Source organism: Cavia porcellus, unplaced genomic scaffold (genome assembly GCF_034190915.1).
Source record: "Cavia porcellus strain 051 isolate PalLab524CR breed Dunkin Hartley unplaced genomic scaffold, mCavPor4.1 scaffold_3, whole genome shotgun sequence".
Classification (NCBI taxonomy): domain Eukaryota; kingdom Metazoa; phylum Chordata; class Mammalia; order Rodentia; family Caviidae; genus Cavia; species Cavia porcellus.
Window position 1 is genome coordinate 15,089,697 of NW_026947486.1, and position 23,400 is coordinate 15,113,096.

General features: G+C 39.8%; 1 protein-coding gene across 3 annotated transcripts in view; it reads right to left on the bottom strand.

Moving 5' to 3' along the window:
- The window catches only part of Efhc2 (EF-hand domain containing 2), a 174,973-nt gene that overhangs the window by 69,882 nt on the left and 81,691 nt on the right, over positions 1-23,400 (bottom strand). For all 3 annotated transcript variants that reach the window (XM_063245750.1, XM_063245748.1, XM_063245749.1), the window contains exons 8-11: positions 17,687-17,843; positions 11,713-11,855; positions 8,871-9,067; positions 4,844-4,974 (exon numbers count right to left, since the gene is read on the bottom strand). In XM_063245750.1, coding sequence (XP_063101820.1) covers positions 4,844-4,974; positions 8,871-9,067; positions 11,713-11,855; positions 17,687-17,843 — 628 coding nt within the window. The remainder of the gene's footprint in view (positions 1-4,843; positions 4,975-8,870; positions 9,068-11,712; positions 11,856-17,686; positions 17,844-23,400) is intronic.

Genomic DNA, 23,400 nt, shown 5'->3' on the forward strand with positions numbered 1-23,400 from the left:
CAGAAGCAGAAGCAGAACTGGTGGCTCAAACTAGGTAAAAGAGAAATGTTCCTCACCTAAATGAAAAAAGAGAACCATTTCCCACACTATAAGCGATTATTAGGCCCTGTCCTCAAGGTTTTCCTGCGAGGAAGGGACTTGGACAACATAGCAGGTCTAGGATCTGAGGCTCCAGGTATACAAGAAGGCATCTGAGCTGAACAGAAACCTCAGGCCACAGAGGCAAAGCCCAGTGGCCTATGCTGCAATCCTGCCTCTGCTTTTCTCAACCATGTCAACATGCAAATCTGAACAGGGAACAGTTTACAAGTGTATGATAAACCTACAATTTGAAGAGTTTCAGAATGTCAGGGCAAAGGAAGGATCTTAGAGATGATATATAGACAAAAGAATGGGAGGTAGGGAGGTAAAGTGGTGTTGCTCAGGTCACTTGACTGGTAAATGTCAGGTCTAGTTTTCCCTGACTCCACTAAGCAGAAGACAGATGGCTCTTCCTGGTGCAAAGTAATCAATTATTTATCTGCTGCAAGCTTTAGACTGAATGTTCCTCCAAAATAGAATCATCCATTAAATTATTCAAAAAACATCTATTGTACTTGGCAGGATTGTGAAGGCAGGGAAGTAAACAAGTAACAACTCCATAGAGGGCTCCCAGTTATGGAAGAGATAAAGAATTTAGCAGGCTGCTTGGCCCCATAGTAAATGCTCAATAAAGGGTGGCTTCTACAAGTATTCTTGCAGCGAGATGGAAATAAGGAGATAGAGGTAAGCAAGGGACAAATTATGAGCAAACTCACATGATACACTGGACAGCTCAGGTTTCTCCTGAAAACAATGAATTGATGTGAGGTTTAGAGCAGAGAAATGACCTGCTCATACTTTAGGAAGGTCATTTTGGCAAAACACTGCAGCATGAGAGTTAAGAAAACATGAGTTATGCAGCTCTCCAGAGAGTCAGAGGGAACACAGATGGACAGCTGATCTACAATTGTGAAGCTGGGGATAGAGAGTAGGGGAAATTTCCAAAGGTAGGTAAGAAGTGCAGTTCCTCTCTTTGAAATAAAAAACAAAAGAAGTACAGTGCCAAAGAGTAGGTAAGACAAGTGAGACTGAAGGATGCTGGGACTCAAGGAAGGCTCTGTCCTGAGTCCAAGGAACATGCACAGTGACCAGGACATGGTCCCAAGCTACCATTTTATGGGAGGGGAAAATGAGGTCGATTTAAGGAAAGTTATTTGGGAATGCCTAAGGGAATCCAAGGGGCAAAAATCCCAGAGATATTCCTATTTCCAGGTCAGGAGAAAGACTAGCCAAAGCAATGAGGACTACATAAAATGAACCTGCCCGATTCATACTTATTAATCCTACAGTTTGTTAAGCACTGTGATCACGGATAAGACTGTAGCAATTTCGAAGATGTTAACCTCTGATGGGAATCAGAATACACACAGAAACACATTGACACATATGCAAAAGAAAGAAAAATATTTACTAGTGAAAGCGCTGAGAAAAGAATTAAATCGAGGGGTGATGTGAAAGTGATCATTCGTGTAGTTGCTTAGTCTTTACCCAGGCAGCACTGTGAGAAGCACGAGAGGGACGAAGACAGTGTGCAGGAGCTGACAGTAGTGAGCCCCAAGCAGAGAAGGCTCAGGGATCCACCCTGAGTAAGTCACATGGACGGACCAGGACATGGTGAGTCATGGCTACACTCTCATTTGGGCACTGCTCTAGTATGGATTTGATTCTGTACCCCAAGAGTGTGTGATAATGTCAGAGGTGGGATAGCTTTAAGGGATGAGGCCTAGTGGGATATGACTGTGTAATTAGAGGCATCGCCCTGTGAAGCGATCAATGGAATTCTCATGGGACCCTGCATAGTTCTTACAAGGAGATTTTTATAAGAGAGAATACTGGCCCTTCCCCACTCTCTGACTTACTATCTTGCCATATGATCTCTTATGCATGTGATCCCTCCATAGTAACATCTGCCATGAGGTCTTCACCAGAGCTGAGTCAATGAAGGTACCAGCCCTGGAACCTTCACAATGTAAGCTAAATAAACCTCTTTTCTCTACATATTGTCTGGCCCTACATATTATGATATAGCAATGGAAAAATGGGCTAACACAGAGACATTACAAACACCTCGAAACTAGAATCTTTCAGGCAGGGACAGCAAACCTTTTAGAGATTTCAGTGATATGAACAGCCCACTGCAGCATATGTGCCACAGATTCACCACCACTGCCCTAAGGAATAAATCAGTTTATTAATTCATTCAGCAACTATGTTTGTATTAATCACAGAACTAAGGACTGGGAATACTGCAGTGAACAAGACGGTCGAAGTTCCTGTCCTCAGCAAGCTCATGTTCTAATGGAAGAAAATACAAATACACACTCTGCCAAGTAAACAGATCTCTAAGTAAAACAACTGAACCTGTGCTATGAAAAACATAAACAAGGGGCTATGAATAACAGTGGACAATCTACTTTAGACAGGATAATCAGAGAAAGAAAGCCCCTTGAGGAATGAGTCCAAGAATTCCCCATGGAAAGCACAGTGGTGAGAGCCTCCCAGCAGAGGCAACTGTGTGCACAGGCCTGGAGGCAGGAAGGAGCCTGATGGGATTGAGAAACTGAAAAGCAACCAGTAAGATCAAAGGACAGGGCTGGAGAAAAAGAACTGGTAACACTAGAACTATAAACACTCACATCACTCAAGGTCCTTTTGGCTGCAGTCAAATGTTGGGATCTTGTAAGGACAATGACAAACCATGGAAGGATTTTTCTAGGCTGAGTATAACCTGAGTTGATTTTCATTTGAAGGAATTTCTGGGATGGGGAACTTTTTCTTTGAGAATATGCAGTGCCTGAGGTCACCCCTCCAATCACACAGCATGACAACTGTTTTTCCCCACCCACAGTTTGAGTCAGGCCTCCATCTGGAGGGCAGTTACTCTTCCTTGGAGATCCTACCAAGCTGAAGTACTTCCCAAAAATCCCATGATCAAAGAGTTCAAGTAATGATACTATGGTGATATGTGCATTCCCATACTTCCAACAGCACAATTCACAAGCAAACTATGGTATAGGCCCATCAAAGGATAAATGGATAATGAAAATATGATATATATATATATATATATATATATATATATATACAATGGAGTACTACTCAGCCATGAAGATGGATAAGCTTGAGTCATCTGTTGGCAAATGAATGGATCTTGAGCAAAATAAACCAGACACAGAAGTTTTAAATATCGCATGGTTTCCATTATGTAAGAGACTCAAAGTATAATTTATAGAGTAAAATAAAAGAGAAATGGTAGGAAATAGGGAGATAGACTTTGTGGAGATGGGAAAGGGATCTGGGAAAGTGGAAAAGAGAAAAGCATGGGGGAAAGGAGAATAATAATGATCAAGATGCAGTACGTATAAGAACCAATTCCCCAAGATGAATATAATTACTGTGTATTGCAAATATATACTAATTTTCTAAAAACTCCATGAATTCACTAAAGTATTTCCAATAGTCTTTGTGAGAGTATTGAAGAATGGATGCTTTTGTAAAAGGACAAAAAAGCAAAAATAAAACAAAATCATTTCTTCATTTCTGATGGAAATTTCTTGTTCTCTCCTCCACTGCTTTCTATTAGTTCATGGCCTGAATAATTATCTTTGTCCTTTAATCTGTCAGCATTTTATTTTCCAGAACACCACGAACATGTGTATGCGCCTCTGAAGAATAACAAAGAACTATAAATTCTTATTGATCCCAGAAGGTTGGGAATTCTAAACAATAAAAATATGTCCTCTGACTGCCTCTCTTACAAGAACATTCTGGACATACAAAAGAGCTTTGTTAAAACAACAAATGAACTCTTGGGATACTTTAGGCCCTGTGGCAGGCTCTAGGCCACCAGGTAGTGATGCAACAGACAACTGTAGACACAAAGTTGGAAAGACCTCCCTGCTCCCCTCTCCTGAGCTCGCTTCCTCACTTCAGTCCACATCTTGACTGCATCAAGCCCAGTTTACTATATAGCTTCAGCCACTATTGTTCTCAGGAGCCAAAATTCTCAGCCTAAAGAGAAAGTCCCCTTTGTCCTCCATCCATGATTTAATTTACATTCTCCTGAATGCTCCATTCACTTTGTTTTCAAGCTAAGAATTCTCACGATTGTACTAGACCCTGAATTTGAATTTCCCTGTTTCTGCTGTTTGGAAATTTGCCTAGGTCAATCACTGGACAGCCCCAGAATTTAGCTTTACCTTACAGAAAATCTTATTGTTCATCATTTCTTGTAATACTTCTAATTACTGTCATATATTTTCCTTTAATGCCCATATTTTCATCTTTCAGAACACACATGTGTTTGAGCATATATACACAGAGATACATAAGTATCACCTTTCCTCTGATAATCAGTGAAGTTTTCACTATCTTTTCCAATTTAATTGTATTCTTGGAAAGACATCCTTCCTTTGCCCCACAGATATTGGAGGGTGCCCTCAGATGGACTTTTTTCGGCCTTTCTCACTCAGAGGCACCATTCCTGGCACACCCCACCACCCCCGCCAAGTCTTTTAACATCACAAATTAATAAGACAATGCGATCCAGTGACTTAATACGCTTTTGTCTCTCTGTTCCCACCTATATACTTTTCTTATAGGTAAATGCATAAAATTTACTGCACTCTTAGTGGCCAAAACGTAACCACAAAGTACTACAAATGCAAAGAAACTGATTAAGAAGCATTAGGACAGTAACAGTTCTTTCTGCTCTTTAGACAATCTTGAGATAAAAGGAGTCTCACCGCAGAATACAGCATACCTGAATGCATTAAACTCCATCATCTTTGTGTGGTTGCAGTCAGCAGCTGCAAATATTTGCTTGATCTCTCTCGATTTTGATTCTTCTTCTTTCAGCTTTTGTAGGATGAGTTTAATATTGCTTAATGGGAACTAGAAGGGAAAAATGATAGACATCTTTAATAAATATGCTTAAATAAATATGACTTTCAGAGCCCAGTATTTTTTTTAAATTTTATTTGTACATGTTTGCAGTTCATGTAGTTCACAATCGTATCTGGGGGAATGGTTACCTATACATAATTTCTTCCTTTTTTGAAAATCCCCTCTCCCTTCCCTTCCTCCTCCTCCAGGTCGCCTATCCCATGTTTCATTCTCATTGATATTTTTTATCTTAGCACAGGTTGTGCCTATGTTTACATTAATTGAGGTTATTAGGTTCCTGTACATGGGACATCATTTTCTACTTATTTCCCTTTCTCCTCCTCCTCGCCCTTTCCCCTTGTTCCCTTGGATCCTTTCCCTTTTATAAGCAATTTGTCCCCTTGTCCCTTTCTATCCATCCTTTATTATACTCTTTAGTGGTACACTGCCTCACTCAAATGAGAGATACCACACAATATTTAAGCTTTTGTGTGTGGTTTATTTCATCCAACATTACATTTTCCAGGTGCATCCATTTTCCTATAAATGTCTCAAATTGGTCATTCATATTAGCTGAGTAAGATTCCATTACATACAGATAGCACACTTTCTTTATCCTATCATCTGCTGATGGGTATACAGGCTGCTTCCAGGATTCAGCTATCACAAATGGTGCTGCTTTAAACACTGGTATGCTTATATCACTGTAGTATGATGACTTAAGCTCTTTTGGGAAGAAACCTAACATACATAGCTGGGTCGTATGGGATTTCTAATTTCAGTCCTTTGAGAAATCTCCACTGATTTCCATCATGGTTATACTAGCTTACATCCCCACCAACAATGAAGGAGGGCTCATTTTAGTTCATCACAGCAACGCCAGTATTTGTTGTTGTTCAATTTCTTAATAATTGAAGCCCAATTATTTCCACTGGCTGACAAAGAGACTGCACACAGTGAACCCAAAGAGGCCAATATGGAAAACATTACTAGCTCCATTACCTACTGAGTTAAGATTTTAGGAACAAGTGACATTAGCATCAGCTGCACATCTGAGAAAATTAGTCTTAAGGGATAGAAAGCCATGAAGACCAGAAAACGGTCTGTGCCTCCACCTTCTACTTCCTCCTTGGAATCCTACAATACTGACCCAGAATTGACAGACCCTAATGAAGAGAATGAGAATTCAAAATTGAGTACGTAACACCCTCATTTTCTCCACATCTTTAGAATGGGTCCCCCTGGATCTGTTGGCCACCAAGTCCTATACTGATCAGAGCAAGGCTGGATGTCAAAGATCCACATAGGCACTGTGTTCCCCATACATTCATTCTCTGGGCAGCCCATTGTCCCAGCCTCCTATCCGGTGACCAGCTTTTTGACTCATTAGGAATACTTCTTATTCAATGTGGTAAAGCATAAGGTTATAAATAATTAAACCTAAGAGACCCAAAATGAGAAAAAGAAATTCTAGAACAAAAACATTGGTGGTAATTTAGTATAAAGCTCCTCTTTTCTATGACAAAATAATCCAGGTGTCTTGGCATTTCCATTCACCTATTTCAATGACGGGATCTATTAGTTCTTCTGAAAAGACTCAGACTGGTATTTAAAGAGTATATTACTCCTAAGTTTGGTTCCCGGAACCAAAAGAAAAAGTATATTAATCTTTCCCCATTAGTTTAAAGTAGTTTTAAAATACTGAAAGTTTCACTGGGTATGCTGATATCAGATAATGCCCTATCCTGCTTTTATCATTGAGGAAAGAGAAAAGCTCTTTATATTTTAAAACTATGTGTTTTGGATGGAGGTAAACCTCAGTGGTAGAGTGCTATCTTCACATGTGTGAGCCCCTGGGTTCAATTTGTACCACCACAAAAACACATGTTTTCTATATACAGATCCTCAAATTGGGATGAGGTTATGTCCTAATAAACCAACAGTAAGTTGAAAATACCTGAAGTCATAAGTACACTGAATACATGTAACCTGTCACACAGTACTGGTTGTGTCCCATTGTGATGATGCCGCTAATGGGGAGCTGTTGGTGTCACTGCCCAGCATCACAACAGAGGATAGGACCACACTGTGATAACTCAAACTTTGAAAGACCAAAACTCAAACTTTGAAATTTGTACTGAATCATATTGCTTTTGCAACATAGTAAAATCAAAAGACCCTAAGTTCAACAGTCCTAAGTCAGGAATCATGTATATATTTAATATTAAGGTACAGGTTCACCCTGTGCTTGGAAACAGAACCCTAAGTTATTGCTACAATGACTAAGCTTACCATGGACCACAGAGAGCTAAGTATTTCACAATCATTATCATAGCACCTGACCTTTCTAGCAACTTTATGAAAAGGGCACTGATGCTACTCTTCCTTCAAAGACAAGGAAACTGAAGCTCAGGAAAGATAAATAACTAGAGTCTCTTCACTGTAAAGTGTGGAGAACAGATTCCAAGGTAGGCCTGCTTACCGGTCTCTAGAAATCTAATTGCCTGTTTATTGAATTTCTTGCTAGAGTCCAGTGTTTTCATTTAGCTACTGGTTCATGGTCTTACAATGACCTGAATCTCCAGCTACTAATGTAGAGATGGTGTGGCAGCCATGGAGGGTGCTGCTCGGGCCTTCTCTCAAAAAAGATCCTTCAGGGAAAAGTATTGTTAGCCAACAACATCCGGCGACTGTATCTTACAGATCCATGCAGTGTTTACATGTAGGCCAGACACTCCCTAGTCTATCCCACCTGATGACTGAGCACAAAGGGACTAGAGCTGGGCCATGCCTACCTGAATTGGGACCACTTGAATAGGCCAGTTTAGCTCTTGGCTCCCCATCCACCTGGCCAAACTTTCTCAGAGCTACACTGCGTGGCTAAAGTTCTTCCCATCCAGCCTTCCTTCTTTTCCTTCCTCTCTCCTTTCACAAAGCTTAGCCCTGCACCATGCTCTGAAGGTCCTGCACACACTATGCTATTCCTGCTCCCTCTCCCTCTTATCCCTGAGCCCTTTCTGTCAACATACCTCTTGCATATCTAACTTTATCTTGGCATTTGCTACTTGAAAGATCCAAACTGACACGATGTGATGCACAATCTAGCAACTTAACCCTGAGTATTGCATGTATAAATGAATCAAAATTGGTACTGCATGTATATAAATGATACACAGTATTATTTATAGGTGAACTTTTAAAACAGAATCTTTCTGGACAGACTTTTCAATAGCAGGCATGATTCACAGACAGACATGTCTGAACGAAGAAAAAAGCAAAACTTTATCAATATGTTCTTTTCACTGACTAGCACTGCCGTAATAGCACTTTTAGTAACCCAATCCATCTCCCATCTTAGTTCAAGTTAGAAAAACAAAAAACTCTTCAACCTCACAGCGGCAAATCTCAAGTTAAATTCTTATTTAGGCCTCAGGTGGCCACTGTTATGGGAAGCTGCAATCCCAGCAACTATGAAGTTCTCTTGGGGTTTCTGTTTGTTCCAGTTGTGGCCTTCTCTGTTGGCCTGTGCCAATTAACTGGGATGGCACAGTATGTGGCACCAGATTTTCTTCTTCCTTTCCTATAGCTGCTGGATTTCTTTCTGAAAACATTGTTAGCGTCAGCAGAAAACCCAGGAAACTTGATTCAACCCTGGGCTTGCCTCCTGCCTGTGCCTGGAATCTGTGATGCTGGGCAATGGAGAGCCAAGCGTGTAAACAGAAGAGACAAGGACCTGGCCTCTGCAATGGGACCTGTGGCCAAGTCGCACGGATCCATTATTCATGCCCACATGTGTGAATGCACAATGTAAAACCAGTGGCAAGATGAAGAAAACACTCAGGAGAAAGAAAAACACACACTGTGGAAGGCTGAGGTAAGTCAAGAGTTATGCAAAGTAAATTCACCTTGTCTGCATTCCTCTCCATGTAGTTTAAGGTGTACTCATCAGCACTGAGCAAAACAAATAGGCTGCCGTTCACGTTCACTTTGGCACCAACATACAGCTCCTCGGCCTTGATATATTCTGAGAGCTCACTTTTAAAAACTTCTTGCCCAAACTTCTTCACACGAGTTCTTTTTAAGAACAATCCACCAGTGTGCCCTGTAGGAAAATACAAAAGTCTATGGGTACCCTTAATTCTTAAAAGAACCAGGACTCATCTTTAGAGTTATTCCATCCTCAGACATGGACTGTACAACGTATCTGTGAAGTTTTATGGATTTCTAGAAGAAGCGGGCAGTGGGTGAGCAAAAAAGACCTCCTAGGTGAATGTGTTTAATAAAAAAGTGTTATGATAGTTCAGCTTTTTCCTTCCTTCCTTTCTCCCTTCCTAGCCCAATCAGCACTCAGCAAGGACCTGCAGTCTTGCACTGCAGCACACTGGGAGTGTGGCTCATTTGCAGGGCTATCATCTGTAAAGCCTGTGAGACAGTATCAGCTAGCAAATTCCTCAGGTGTGGTCACTTGCACCTATTTGTCTCACAAGTAACCTAACATGCAGATTAAAGATTAGAGAGGTCTGTATTGGAGATGACCAAAGTATCTGAAGATAACTGTAGAGGATGATTAACTCATTTTTTCCTACAGGGAAAGGATCTTTGGTTGGCCACATATTTCTCATTTTCCAGAATCTTCACCATTTCTGTTTTCTGCCAGGCATTATGGATTTTGTGACCTCTTGGAAAATAGCAAGCAGAGGTGAACAGGAGCCTCCAGTACCTTATGAATACAGCCTGAGACTAGACGAGCTTTGGCAGTCAGCTTCATCACATTCCTGCTACCATATTCAGACACCACAGGTGTTGGAAAGACACAGGTCTTGGAGTGGAATAGAGCTACAGTCCCTCCTTGCTCTGTCACTGCCTACTGGACGATCTCTCAGGGCTTTCTGACTTCTCTGACTCTCCATGAATTCTTACTGGTAAGATGGGAATAAAATTTTTATGGGGATGGGGCAGGATCCCTCTCAGATCACCTACTGTGAAGGAACATAACTGATGGCAGGTTTTACCTGCCATGTGCCATGATCCATTCTCAGTTGTGTGCAAAGGCCATGCTTCCCAAAGGCCACTGCCAACAAACGACTATGCAAGGCTCCTTCTCGCAAAGATAAAGTCTCTTCCACATAGCAACTTTGGCTCAGTCTCGTAGAAACTACCTTAAAATTCCACTTCAGTCTAAGACCTCCTTTTTCTTCCTTCCCTCTGACACTGGAGTCGGAACTACACTGCAGTCTGATGGCTCTCCAGTATCCTTTGCCCCACTCCACACTTTCCCTCACCAGCATTTCCCCTAATAAATCTCTTGCACATTTAATCCTGTCTCAGCATTTGCTTCTTGGAGGACCTAGTAGGGAAGCACAAATTTAACCTGAAAAGTAAGGATAACAGTAGGTACTGGGTGATAGCTGCCACTACTAGAAGCTAGTAATGGATTACCACCATCTCCCTTTCTGTCTTATACAGGCTGCAAATTGCTTGGCATCGTTTTCCCTACTCTAGCTGTACACAGCTAAATGTTTTGCAGGGCATATTCATTCCCTATTCAATTTTCCTATTTTAAGATTTTCTATTATTCAACTCATTGTGGTGGCTGACTTACTTATACAAATTATTCATTACTTGTGGTGGTGCTAAATGGCTCACACCAGCTCACAGGAATTAATTGTTAAATTTTCAGGGATTTTTTCAAGCCAGGTGTTAAACTGGGCTTCTTGAAACTGGTCATGATTGGAATATCTACACCATGAAAATTGTTAAACAGTACCAGTCAAAGTTTTTAATTTTTTTTCAAGGAGTTGGTTAACCAGAACATCACTGAGTACTTTTCCCAAATATTCAGCACAGACAAAAGTTGTAAACATGCTCAAGATAAAGAACAGAATGGCCCTATACAGTGGTACCTTGGTTCATGAACTTAATTCTTTTTTTATAAATTTTTTTTTTTATCAGTACCGGGGATCGAACTCATGACTGCCTGCTTGCAAGGCAGGTGCTTATGCCGCTGAGCTAAATCCCCAGCCCATGAACTTAACTCTTAATACCTTCCTGGTCACAAAAAGAAGGGGACGAGAACCCAATCAAATTTCCCCTTAAAGGTCAACACTGATCCTAACCATTGAATTTGATTTGCTTCACATCCCATTTGGCTTCTTACCATACTGTGCAAAAATTAAATTCGGGAACTGAGGTACCACTGTAGTTCTGTTAAGTCAGTGGTTCTCCTCTGCAATGGCTGTGGAGAGCATCTTATAGACCTAGGGCCTGCAACTTCAGCAACAGTCTCAATAGACAAAGGCAAAGATGGAGAATGATAGATTGTGAAGATTAGATTTGTATATTTGGGACCCTTGTCTTCCACTCAAACAATAATTCCGTAAGCAGGAACTACCGAGAACATGAACTTTCTTTTGGCTTGCTAACTAAGTAGCACTGGTGGCAGCCAGACCACAATGCTGAAGCCCTTGAGTTCCACAGAAGAACCTTAAAGACTACAGAGAAAGAGGGGACAGTGGAAGCGAGGATTTACCCTGGGGCTGAGACAACCACAACTTATAGAACTGTTCTGTTTAACATTTTACGTGTTTGGATCCCCATTTTAGGTATCTTTGTGAAAAGAAGTATAGTATGCTGGTTAACACACACACACTACTGTAGATCAACTAAGCTATGAAATCAGAACATATTCTCTAATTTTCCAAGTGATGATTCAATGTTCTGAGGAAAAAACTGAATGATGCCTCTTACCTGAATTCCTCTCTATAGGTTCAAACACCGAAAGTGTGCCATCATTGAGAAAATATGAAATAACGAACATCCTGTCTGCATCAGCACAATTGACTGTGATCAGTCTTGCAAAAAAACGGAGTACATTGCCTATATTGCCATAGCTAAATAGAAGAGAAATAAGGGGTAGAACATTATACAAGTACTCTTCCATAAATAGTATATGTTGAAAATGTCTGCAAAAGTGTATGCTACAGATTTAATATAAGAACTTAAACGTTTCAAAGTGAAAGGATCAAATCATATTAGTAAGATTCTAAATATAAATACAGAGAGATTTTCTCAGTATATTAAAATACCTCTTATTCTTTACATGTCTTGAATAGCACACTGGGGAAATGTATCCAATGCAAATGTCATGAACACACTACTCAAACTAGCCACATTAATTAGTTGTTCTCTAAACACACAGCTGTTAACAGTCACAATGATCATGTCAGATAGAAGCACAAGTGCCTAGCCCTGTGGCCTGAGTCAATCCAAACAGTGTGCCCTACCTGTGCCTACAGCCACCTCCCTATCTGATCACCCACTGTCTCATGCCCCCGCAATCTCTTCTCCACTTCCCAAGTATCACTCCCCATTCCCTTCCAGGGACAAATACTATAGACACACCCCTTTTTAACAGCACTTATCACCTATATTCTAAGTAGCCATGTTCAGTTTATTTTCCAGAGGGAAGCATGGTGTCTTATTAATCATTATCTAATAAAACAATTTTAAACCTTCTAAGTACCACTTATGTTAAATGTGTGTAGAAAGTTATGCCCATATACTCTAAAAATTGCACTTAAAAACTCTATGCATACATAGAACAGTAGGCTCAAGACAGGATCACACTGTAGAATTACAAGTTCCCAAAGTTGATCGCTTAATCAATGAAGAAATTAACTTACACTCCCTTAGCACAACCACATCTGTAGATACCAACTAGTGAAACAAGGATCTTATATCAAATAGTTAAATGCATAGTAAGGTCTTTGATTAAACAAAATAATTACCCAAGGAAGCACACAATAAAATCAACTATGTCCTTCATCATTTCCTGTCACAACACTAGGCAGAATGGTCCTCACTTGCAGATTCTCCTATGCTGACATTCATTCTTTGTGTTCATGGTGATTGAAAAAAAAAACACACAAAATATTTTTGATTTGCAGAGGCAGAAAGTGCTTTTCTCTACCCTTTGCTTGGATTGTTGCAGAAGCTGGGCTGAGAAAGCATAGGGCCAAGATTCCCAGCTTGAGGCGTCATGGGAGACGGAGCTCAGCAGTTTGTAAGGCTAGCCCCAAGGCAGCTGGGCAAAACAGCCCAGCACCACAGCTCTGTTTTCTTAGTGCCTAGTTCCCAGGACTGGGGGCCAGCTATACTTTCTCAACCATCTTCTCTGGTACATAATTGGAATAGCAACTAACACATAGACTCAGCAGCCCCTTTCATGAAAGACCCATAACTTTTCAGATGCCCGAAATATCACTGTAATAACTGAAAGAGATCTGATCCAGGGCAAACGAATACTACTATAAATTTTAACTTCTTAGCACTTACATAAATTTCTAAGTATATGTGTTAAGGTAGACTTTTCAATGTACCATTTTTCACATAATTCTTACGTTCTAGAGATCTCATCAATCTATAATATAATCTCAGGAAAATCTTTTGACTAGTAGTTCACAAAAATCACCTGGAAAACTTATTAAATATGCAGAATTCAGTCTCACCCTGAGAGATATTGACTTAGTAGTCAACTTGCAACTCCAGAAACCTGCATTAATAAGCATCCCAGGAAATTTTGATGACATAGTCCCCAGAGCACAATGCAAAAACACTACAAGTTGTCTTCAGATATTTGTTTGAATATGTAAGCTAGTTATCAACCTTCCAGAATACATCTTATTACTATACTCTGCCCTCCCAGCTGATCACCTCATGCACCAACCACAACAATGCATCAAATTTAGCACTATATGTACTTTTCTGTTTGATTGTTTCAAATAATGTGTTTATTCATATTATCCCAAAGCAAATTATTATAAACTTCGAGATCTCGAAGCCACATAATGACTTTTCTATGTATAGTGCAGAGTTATCTATAATCACTGCTTCAAATTCTTGTCTTATTTTCTCTTAAATCCATTTCCATTAGGGTTGCTCTAACTAAAAGGCTCTTGCCGTCTTGTAGAAGTCAACAATGATCTTCACAATGCCAAATCCAATGCTTAATTTCTTTGCCCATATCTAATTTGACTAATCAGCAGCAAGTGGCACAAATAACCATCTTCTTTTGCTGGGATACTTGTTTCCTTTTGGAGACAGGGTCTCACCATGTAGTGCAGGCTGGCCTTGAACTCACATATGTAGCCAGGTTGGCCTCGAACTCATGGCAATCCTCCTGCCTCAGCCTCTAGAAACATGTTTCCTCTCCTCAGTGAGGTGCATCAAAACACACTATATAAACTGCAATCAAGGTGGATGCAGTGGTACATGCTTAGAATCTCAGCATTCTGGGACACAAAGGCAGGAGGATCATTGAGTTAAATTCCCAGCCTGGGCAACTTGGCAATTTAGCAAGATCCTGTTACAAAATTAGAAAAATAAATAAATAAACGAATAAAAAGACTGGGAAGGTAACTCAGTGGAAAGTCCTGGGTTCAATCCACAGTACCACCAATGAATGAATGAATGAGTAAGTGACTGAGTGAATGAATGAATGAAATTGCGACTGGTGGTGTTTGTCAGCCCATACTCCTAGTTCCCTTTCATCCTTTTTATAGCAACTCAATACCTTATTTTGTCCATGGCACTTATCCCCTTTTTTATACTATCTAAGGTTCTTATGTATTATCTTTATCTTATTGCATACCTTCTACACCCAGAATGGAAGTTCTGTGAGGGCAGGACTTCCTGTCTGTTTTGTTCACCAACCTATCACAAGTACCCAAGTCAGAGCTCAGGAAATATTGGTTGACTAAAATAACATTCATGACTCAAGCAGAGTTACATATCACTCAAAAACACTTACAGCTATAAAGTCTTGTGGCTGAAATGCACATGAAGGCTTATTTGTGTCAATGGGGAAAGTTTTTAGAGAGGGTGGATGGCTGATAGGGATGACAAATGGACAGTATCTGAAACAAGTAAGAGACTAAGACTAAACTATGAGTTTTTGGATGGTCAATAGTCACAAATTGCCTAAGTATGGGATAACAGCCTTCCTAATGGAAGTCATCTGAACCTTCTAGAGATACCATTACTAACCAGACCAGTGAATACTTACTCTACTTACTGTGCTCATTTATTTATCTACTCCTTTTCCTATTGTACAAAACATTTATTGGCTCCTAAGTACATAGCCAGCAATGTTCTCTTAGGAGTCCTAATCTTAAGGACTTCTAAGTTTTGGGGAGCCCACAAATTGCATAAACAAGTAATCCCCCTATCATGGGAGGAAGGGGAGTCCAGAAGTCAGACTTCGCTGCATTCAAATCCAAGTTCAACTAAAACTTAGTTGTGTGAGCTCAGGAAGTAGCAGGGCCTCTCTGAGCATCAGTTTCCTTACGTGAAGAACAGGTGTAATAATTTCATGTACTCTGCAAGGCTATTTTGAGGAGTAAATGAGTTGAAATGTTATACAGTAGTTTGTGCACAGTAATCACTAATTATGATAGTAATATTAATGGAGGTATAATCAGCAGAGTATTGTAGGCACTCAAAGTAAAACTAACTCAGCACAATGCAGTGAGAAGGGTATTATTCTGGTTGTCCCAAGATTAGACAATCTGCCCAGCAAGCCACTATAGTGAAGTTTACCCAGACAATAAAGATCTCCATGGCCATCAAAAACCTTACATGTTTTAATTTGAAATTTGTTCCAATGACTCATAGTAGACAGCATTAACCTCCGAACAATAGCACTCAGTAAATTTGTTTTAACAGAAATAAATAAAACCAGTATAAGCCATATGTAATTTCATGTCCCAGTTCACAGTTTTTTTATCTGTGCTAAGGAACCATCCTTTGTAAGATTTATGAGATCACCCTCCTTAGGTTATCACATTTTTGAAATGTTGGTTCATTCAAACTCATGTATGAGTCTCCAGCCGAATGTGCAGTTACTATGGAAACAACAAGGTCACTGTGTGGGAGGAGCTTGAGGGAAGTGTTTTCCTGGCACAGACTGAGCAGAGGACAGAAAGAAATGAAATTAGAGACATCTGTGGCTATACCACCATCCTTCAGCCATGGAGACAACACGAATGTAGAATGCTGTCTGCAGTCATGGTTCTTGAGTGAATGTACACAGGGTAGACAGAGAGACTAAGTCAACTGCCCAGGAAAAACTGCTTTCCCCTGGTTTCCAGAAGCAAAGCTCTGGATACCATTTCATCCTGTTTACTTATAAGAAAACGTCTCTCTCCTTTTACAATAGGGCCATTCTTCTTGCTTACCTTCTTCAGCCGGCTGCCCTTAAAAACAGCATTTAGTGAAAAGCATCCATCAAGAGCCCAACCCTGGAACCTCCCCACAAACACTGGGGCGTAAGTGAGGGAGGATGTCCAGAAAGTTAGTATCCCTCTCCTGAGATGAAAATCATTGCCCTGATGGCCAGGGAAACAATGCAAAGCCACACTCCCAAAGCTTCTGTCTTAGCTAGTAGGAGGGAGACACAATCATTAGCATTTCTAACAAGTATGAGTATCACACTTTGAGTAGCACGAAGTTTATGTCTTAAATAAAACTCCAAAGCCCCAAGATTGTTTCTTGAACAAGAAAAACAACATGGCAAAAGCAGACTTTTTAACATCCTGTACAATTCTCAATATGAGATTTCAACCATTTTTATAGAGACAGTACAATTATTATTCTCCCTCCTTCAGGGGTTCGAAGGCTGTAGATAACCAATCCCATTTGATTTGATAGGATATTGTCCTTTCTACTCCTTCTTCTAGTGTTATTCCCTTTATAATTTTTCTCCTTAGTATCTCCCAACCCATGATTTCCTTCACTCAGGACAAGTTTTAGTTCATATCATATTCAATCATCTGCAAAATATTCCCACCAGCTATTCCCTAACTCCTTTCTCCAAGGCCTGCTCTCCCTGAAGAAGCAGAAAGTAGCCTTGGGCAGAGATCACTTTCTATATTCGTGACTCAAGAGGCACATTCTAACACAGGTATATTGGGGATACTTTGAAAAATTCATTTTTGACATATTGAGCTATAGGAGCAATCTACTGTTACTGAACATAGCAAAATCTCTCAAATCAAAATAACATTAACTGCCAAAATAAGATTTTGGAAAAACACAAATTGTTGAAATCTCTGTATGAGGGGTCAGCAAACCACAGTCTCTGGGCCAGATACAGCCAACCACCTGTATGTGTACGGCCTGTGAGGTATGTGGTTTTTACCTTTTTAAATGGTTGAAATAAAATCAAAAGAATAATATTTTGTAAAAATCCTATGAAATTCAAATGTCAGTGTCCATAAAAAGTTCTGTTGAAACACAGTCACATGTGTTAACACTCTATGACCACTTTCACACTACAACACATCTAAGTGGTTGTGACAGAGCTGGTGTGACCCAAAAGCCCAAAATATTGATTATCTGACCCTTTAAGTTTGCCGACTCCTTGTCTACATCATTTTCGAGGGACTATCTTCAGGAGACAAACAGATAAAAAGATATGAAAGGCAACACAGAATGTCAATAATGTGACTCTGAAGCCCTCCAAATGACACATTTAAATAAGCACTCAAGGAAAAACATGGCAATAATTACCTGTTAATCAACTTCACTTAAAAAGCTACAACAGTGTGTACTTAGACTTGAGATCAACTGAGCTGTGTAACACCTGTGTCACCCTGAGAGCTATGTTATAAACCCCAAACACATTTGAAAAAGTAGGACTAAAATCATGGTTCCCCACAAGTACCTGTCCTCTTTTGGGAACTTCTTCTGGTAAGGCATGGGCTTAAGGGATAGGCAGGAACGGAGAGAATCCTCTTCAGACCCAAAGCCACTGTAAGGTGGAAATTTCCTTTCTATTTTTGGAGGAGGCGGCGGCTTGCATGAAACAGAGGTAAAGTTCTCTATAACAAAACAAAGGCAAACAAAACATCAATATTTTTTTTCGCCCTGATTATGGCTGTTTTGAAAGATCTGTTATGATTTCAACATGAACATGGAGATCTTTGTAGACTATTTTAAACTCTTTCAAACAAAACATAACAAAATCCTGTGAGAGAGTAGGTTTCAATCATGTTTACAAAAACTACAGAGCTCAATAATGGCCACTGGTTCAAAAGAAAACAAAAATCTGTGTCAATAAGTAAACATTTGTCTTTTGTCATCACATCCCCATTTCTGAATTTTTTTGTTCTTCCCGATTTTTCTAATGAATGAAAATTCAAACGTGAAACTTTATGCCATCCGTTCCATATTTTGACCTGTAATTTAGCCCTCTCCTACCTTCAGTCAACACTCACTAATAAACTTCTTCCCCAAATAGAAAAGATTCCTGACTATTTCACCTTTCCCCTTCCTCATCTGCCAGCTCCTGCTCCTAGACCTAATTTTACAGTTTCCTCCTTTAACTCAACCAGAGGACAGGCTGCTTTACTATCTAGTTCAAAAACAAATGGAAAAATAAAACTTTCTGCTTCTCACCAACTACTGCTGCAGGCCATTCCTGTCACACCCACGGAAAGACTGCAAATGGACTCAAATGTAATGAAGCAAAAACAAACAAAAAACCATGAAAACTTACAAAATACCCAACTGTCTACTCTCTTGGGGAGAATGCTCACTGCTAAATACTACTGATTGGATTTGTTGATTTATTTATGTATTTACCGTCTGTGAGGAAGGAGAGGTGATGAGAGACCTGGAACATATCTGTAATAGTCACAAGTTCTTGTGTACGTATTTGCCACGCTGTGGAATGTTTGAGAAGCAACTTGTGCTTTCTAGAACAAGTAACAGATTGGCCTGAACTACCCAAGTCACTATGTTTGCCCCACCACAAAAAGCAAAGAAGCTAGCACAAAGCCAAACTACCTAATCCACTTTCCACTTCTTCTCCAAGCTGTAGTAGTCACAGGTGTTTCAGTTGTCAAAGGAGTCCTGAATAAGCCAAGATCTCCTTTTCTATTTTCAAATCTCTAATAGATGAAAAGTACAAATTTTAGTGCAAACCACCATAACAGAAAATGGGTATCAATTTGTCACCCAAGACAATTGAACCCTTAAAAAAAAAGGAGGTGAATTTTTTTTAAAAAAACCTGATTTATCAAAAGGTTGAGTGTGGAGCCCATCTATCTCCAACACTGAACTTGGAAACATTTTCAGCTTTTACCTTTTCTCAGACTTCCTAGCAGCCTTTGTGTGAAATTCCCCCAAGCACAATCCCCAAGAGCATTGTTCCATCCTAACAGAAAATGCTTGCCACAGACATTTGACAAAGAGAACATGCCATCGAATATTTTTGCACTGGCTTGGTGAGAAGGGGTAACCAGCATGCCTGTGCAGACTTTGTGAGCCTGTCCTCTGCTATTTTTATGGTAATTAAAGAGACAACTTGAGAGGAAAGCTTGAAACTTGGAATTAGACAGAATTGCAGCAGACTCTATTGTTGCTCATCGTTACATCAAATACATCACTGTCTGGTACCTTCATTTCAGGACAAGAACCATGCATGTGGCAGGAGGGGCCTACATGAGTTATAAAACTGGGCCATGGGCAGTTTCCTACAGGAGGGGACATATACTACTCTATGTACTAATCTGAGCAGTCCAAACCAAAAGAAAAACTGAACTGCAATGTAATTAAAAGTGTATTCTATACACCCCCCCACACTCCACACCAGAGGATTTATAACAGTGTTGTTTGCTCAACTACCTAATCTTTGCATTAGATTTAAGTAACAAAAGAACCAATTTAGTTTTCCTCTGCACCCACAGTGCCATCTAGTGTATAAAATCTGAGAACCGTTGCACTCCATCACCCGTGACTTTTGTAACACCACATAGATGACTGGAAAGCTGGCCCAAGATCCAACTTTAAATATCATTGCTCCAGATAATTTGCATACATTCACCATGGCAGGGGCCCACATCTGAATGACAAGTTAATTGTCTTTGGAGTCCTCTTATGTTCCTTCATGGTGATTTTCCATTCATCAACTCAACTGGAAGCACTACTGGGAAAAGCCTTCAATTACCTCAAAGTTCATCTCTTGTTCTAGTGACCCAGAGACTGAGCCAGGCTTTGAGAAGAGCCTATATCTTACTTAACTTGAAAAAAGCTTTTTAAGACAAAAAATGCTGAATTATTAAGACAAAATTAACCCAAGGCTTTGGGCTAGGGTTGTCACAAAGGAAGAACTCTAAAGACTGTAATTCATTCAAGGTAAATCTGCCTCTGCTTGTACCAATATCTAAGTCAAATAATTTCAAATTTTATTTGGGAGTAAAATAGTGAATTGCACAATATTGGAGCTCTGAAGTTCTTAGAAATCATTTAATCATCAACCATCTTTGGTATATAGGGAAGGTTAAAGAAGCAAAATTTTTAGGTTCATCAAAAAAGGGCTAGGAATGTAGCTCAGTGATACAGTGCTTGCCTAACATGTGTGAGGCTCTGGGATCAATCTCCAGTACCAAAAAAAAAAAAAAAAAAAACAACCACAGAAAAGGAAAAAGAGAACAAGATAAAGAGAAAATAATTACCCAAGCTAAGGACTTTCAAATCCCTGGCTTTAGTAGAAGAAAGGCTTGATGAAGCTCTGAAGCCTTTTCTAACCTTCACCCTACAAAGACTTACAGACCTCCACCTGCCAGTCCATTCTCAACCATATTGGATACTGCGGGAGTACCTGTTACAGCCAATCATGATAGTCAAACTGCCTAATGGAACAGTCATACTGGGCTGTGACATACAAAAACTCTATGGAATCAAATTGCCTTTAGATTTTTAAGATGGGTATAGTGGTGCATACCTATAGTTCCAGCACTCAGGAAGCTGAGATGGAAGGTTTGGATGAGTCTGAGGTCAGCCTGAACTATGTAGCAAGTTCTTATCTCAAAAAAACAGCAATGAAAATTTTTTTTTTAAAATACAAAAAAGGAAGGTCTGGGTGTTGGTGGCACACGTCTATAATCCTAGCACTTGGGAGGCTGAGGCAAAAGGATTACTGCAAGTTCAAGGGCAACCTGGGCCGTATGGTGAGTTCAAAGGTGGTGTAAACTACATGCAACACCTTGTCTTTAAAAACCAAAAACTAAGTACAAAAGGAATTATTTTCTTTTGTTTTCAGGGAGAGGTGGGGTTTGAGACAAGCTCTTACTATGTAATTCATGCTGCCCTTGAATTCGCAATCCTCCTGCCTCAGCCTTCCAAGTGCTAGAACCACCAGCATATGCCATCACACCCCACTGAAAGAATTACTTGAGAGCCAGATTGGATTCCACACAGGGGCTCAAATGTCTCATAATTCTATTAAGCCCTTGTTTCTACAAAAATAGAAAGGCTGTCCATGCACCTTGCTTGGGACTATGGGCAACTCCTCTTTATCTGCCATTTTTTCTTTCCCCAAAATAAGCTGGGGTGCCAACAGGATCTAAAGCATCAAGGCTGAATAATGCATTAGCAATCTGTCCCTGGCTACCTGCCACAGAGGTCGCTGACTGTGTTGTTGGCACCTGTCAGCTCCTTCTGGCTTGCTACACAGTGACAACACCTAAGTATTCTACTGACCACAGTAACTGACAAGGGAGAAAATATGACTGTAATTATTGACAGGACCATAATTACCCATGGCCTCCACCTGCCATTCCATGCTCAACCAAAGCAAAATGTATAAAATGTATACTGTCTTACAAATTTTTAAAACCACATTAGTTATTTTAGAAATGTAAGCCCCACCAAAACAATAATACTGAAGGAAGTCTTCTTTTAAATTGATTCTAAATGTTTGTCAACTGTAATGCTATATGATTGAATTTTTTCATGCTTATTGCTTTTAGCAATATGTCATAGAAACTAGTGACAAAAAACAAGGATCACTGAATTGAAATTTTAAATGCCAGAAATAAGTAAGTAACATTAAGTATATTAATTTAGCCTTATCAAAACATGTTTTTTAAAGCCACTGTAAAGATTATCTGAGAGTATTTCTCACTTCCCTCCACTCCATCATAGATATAATTTCTAGCCATTACTTACATCAAGTACAAGTTGTAACTCAAGATATTGTACAATAATAGTGTCTTATTAAATAGGATAATTTAACATATGTTATAAAAATATAAAAAGTCAGTGACTATGAAATGAAGCATAATTTTGCATTTCCATAATTTTCTGTTTAAATGTATAACACTCATGTTGTATTAGATTTAAAGACACAGATTAATTTTTAAAAACATAATACAGTACATCTATGTAGTGAACAAAAGAAGTAGACTGGAAATTAGGCACCAGGACTCAACTAAAATGGACTCCACAGCATTTCAAGCTGATGCATCTATCCAGGACAGCCACATTTGGAGCTTACCCGCAGGTTCACACTGCCTAGAAAATTCCCTGTAGAAGTTGCTAAGACACAGACAATTTACCAAGTTGCTTCACTACAACATTCATCTTCACTAATGCAAATCTTATTTTGTCAAAATCAAACCGACAAACATCAGCCAAATGTTAGACTCCATGTTGAAGCAATTACACGATGTTTGAGAATCTTTACCAGATTCTTTATATAAAGGTAATCTTTCAACCTTTCACATCCTTTATGTAAAGGTAATCTTCAGGTGCAAGTTTTCAGTGACACATTATCAAATTTTCAATCTGTATGGAAGCTGTATTGGTTTGAAACAGACATCTGCACTTATTATACACTGAATTTTTCTTCCTAATGACAAAAGGCTACTACTAGCAGCTTTTCCACAGCAGCCCGCTACCTGCACATCCCTGGCTGCTTCTTGCCTGTATCACCAAAGTAAATATGCTCAGTTGTCCACCAATGAGAATCAATTTTAGAAAATAAGAAGAGGCCACCAATTTGGTCCCTGTGGCACCCACACATCTTGAGCAATCTAGCATGTAGACACAGTGGAAATAATTTCCTTAATGAACCCACAAATAAAACTGAAAGATTTTGTTTTAACCCCTCTGTGTGCCTTTTCTCACAACACAAAGATTTCCAGGAGGCCAGGAATGCCATACAATGGGGACATCAAAACAGAGGGAGGGGAGGACCTGCCCAGGGTGGCATATATTCTGGGCAGCATTATTAGCTAAAAGAAAACTGGTAGTGATAGTGATTTATGGTTGTTTTGAGCTAAGCTATGGTTTCCTGTGTGCATATGCACACAGCAGTGTCTCTAGCTGCAAGACAGCTTATACACAAACTGTACTGAGTGGTCTCCATCATTGCACTGAAGGATCACCAGGGCAACAGGAACTCTAGCTATGCTCCTGCACCAAAACACAGAAGGTGGGCTTCCTCTTCGAGACATAAAAGACCTTGTCTATGCAGCTGGGTTTGATTCTGGCTCCACCTCATCCCACAAGGAAGTGCACCCATAAGAATAGTCCAAGGCTCACAAAGAAGTACAATCAATCCATGGGATCTATGAGCTCCCATGCTCAAAT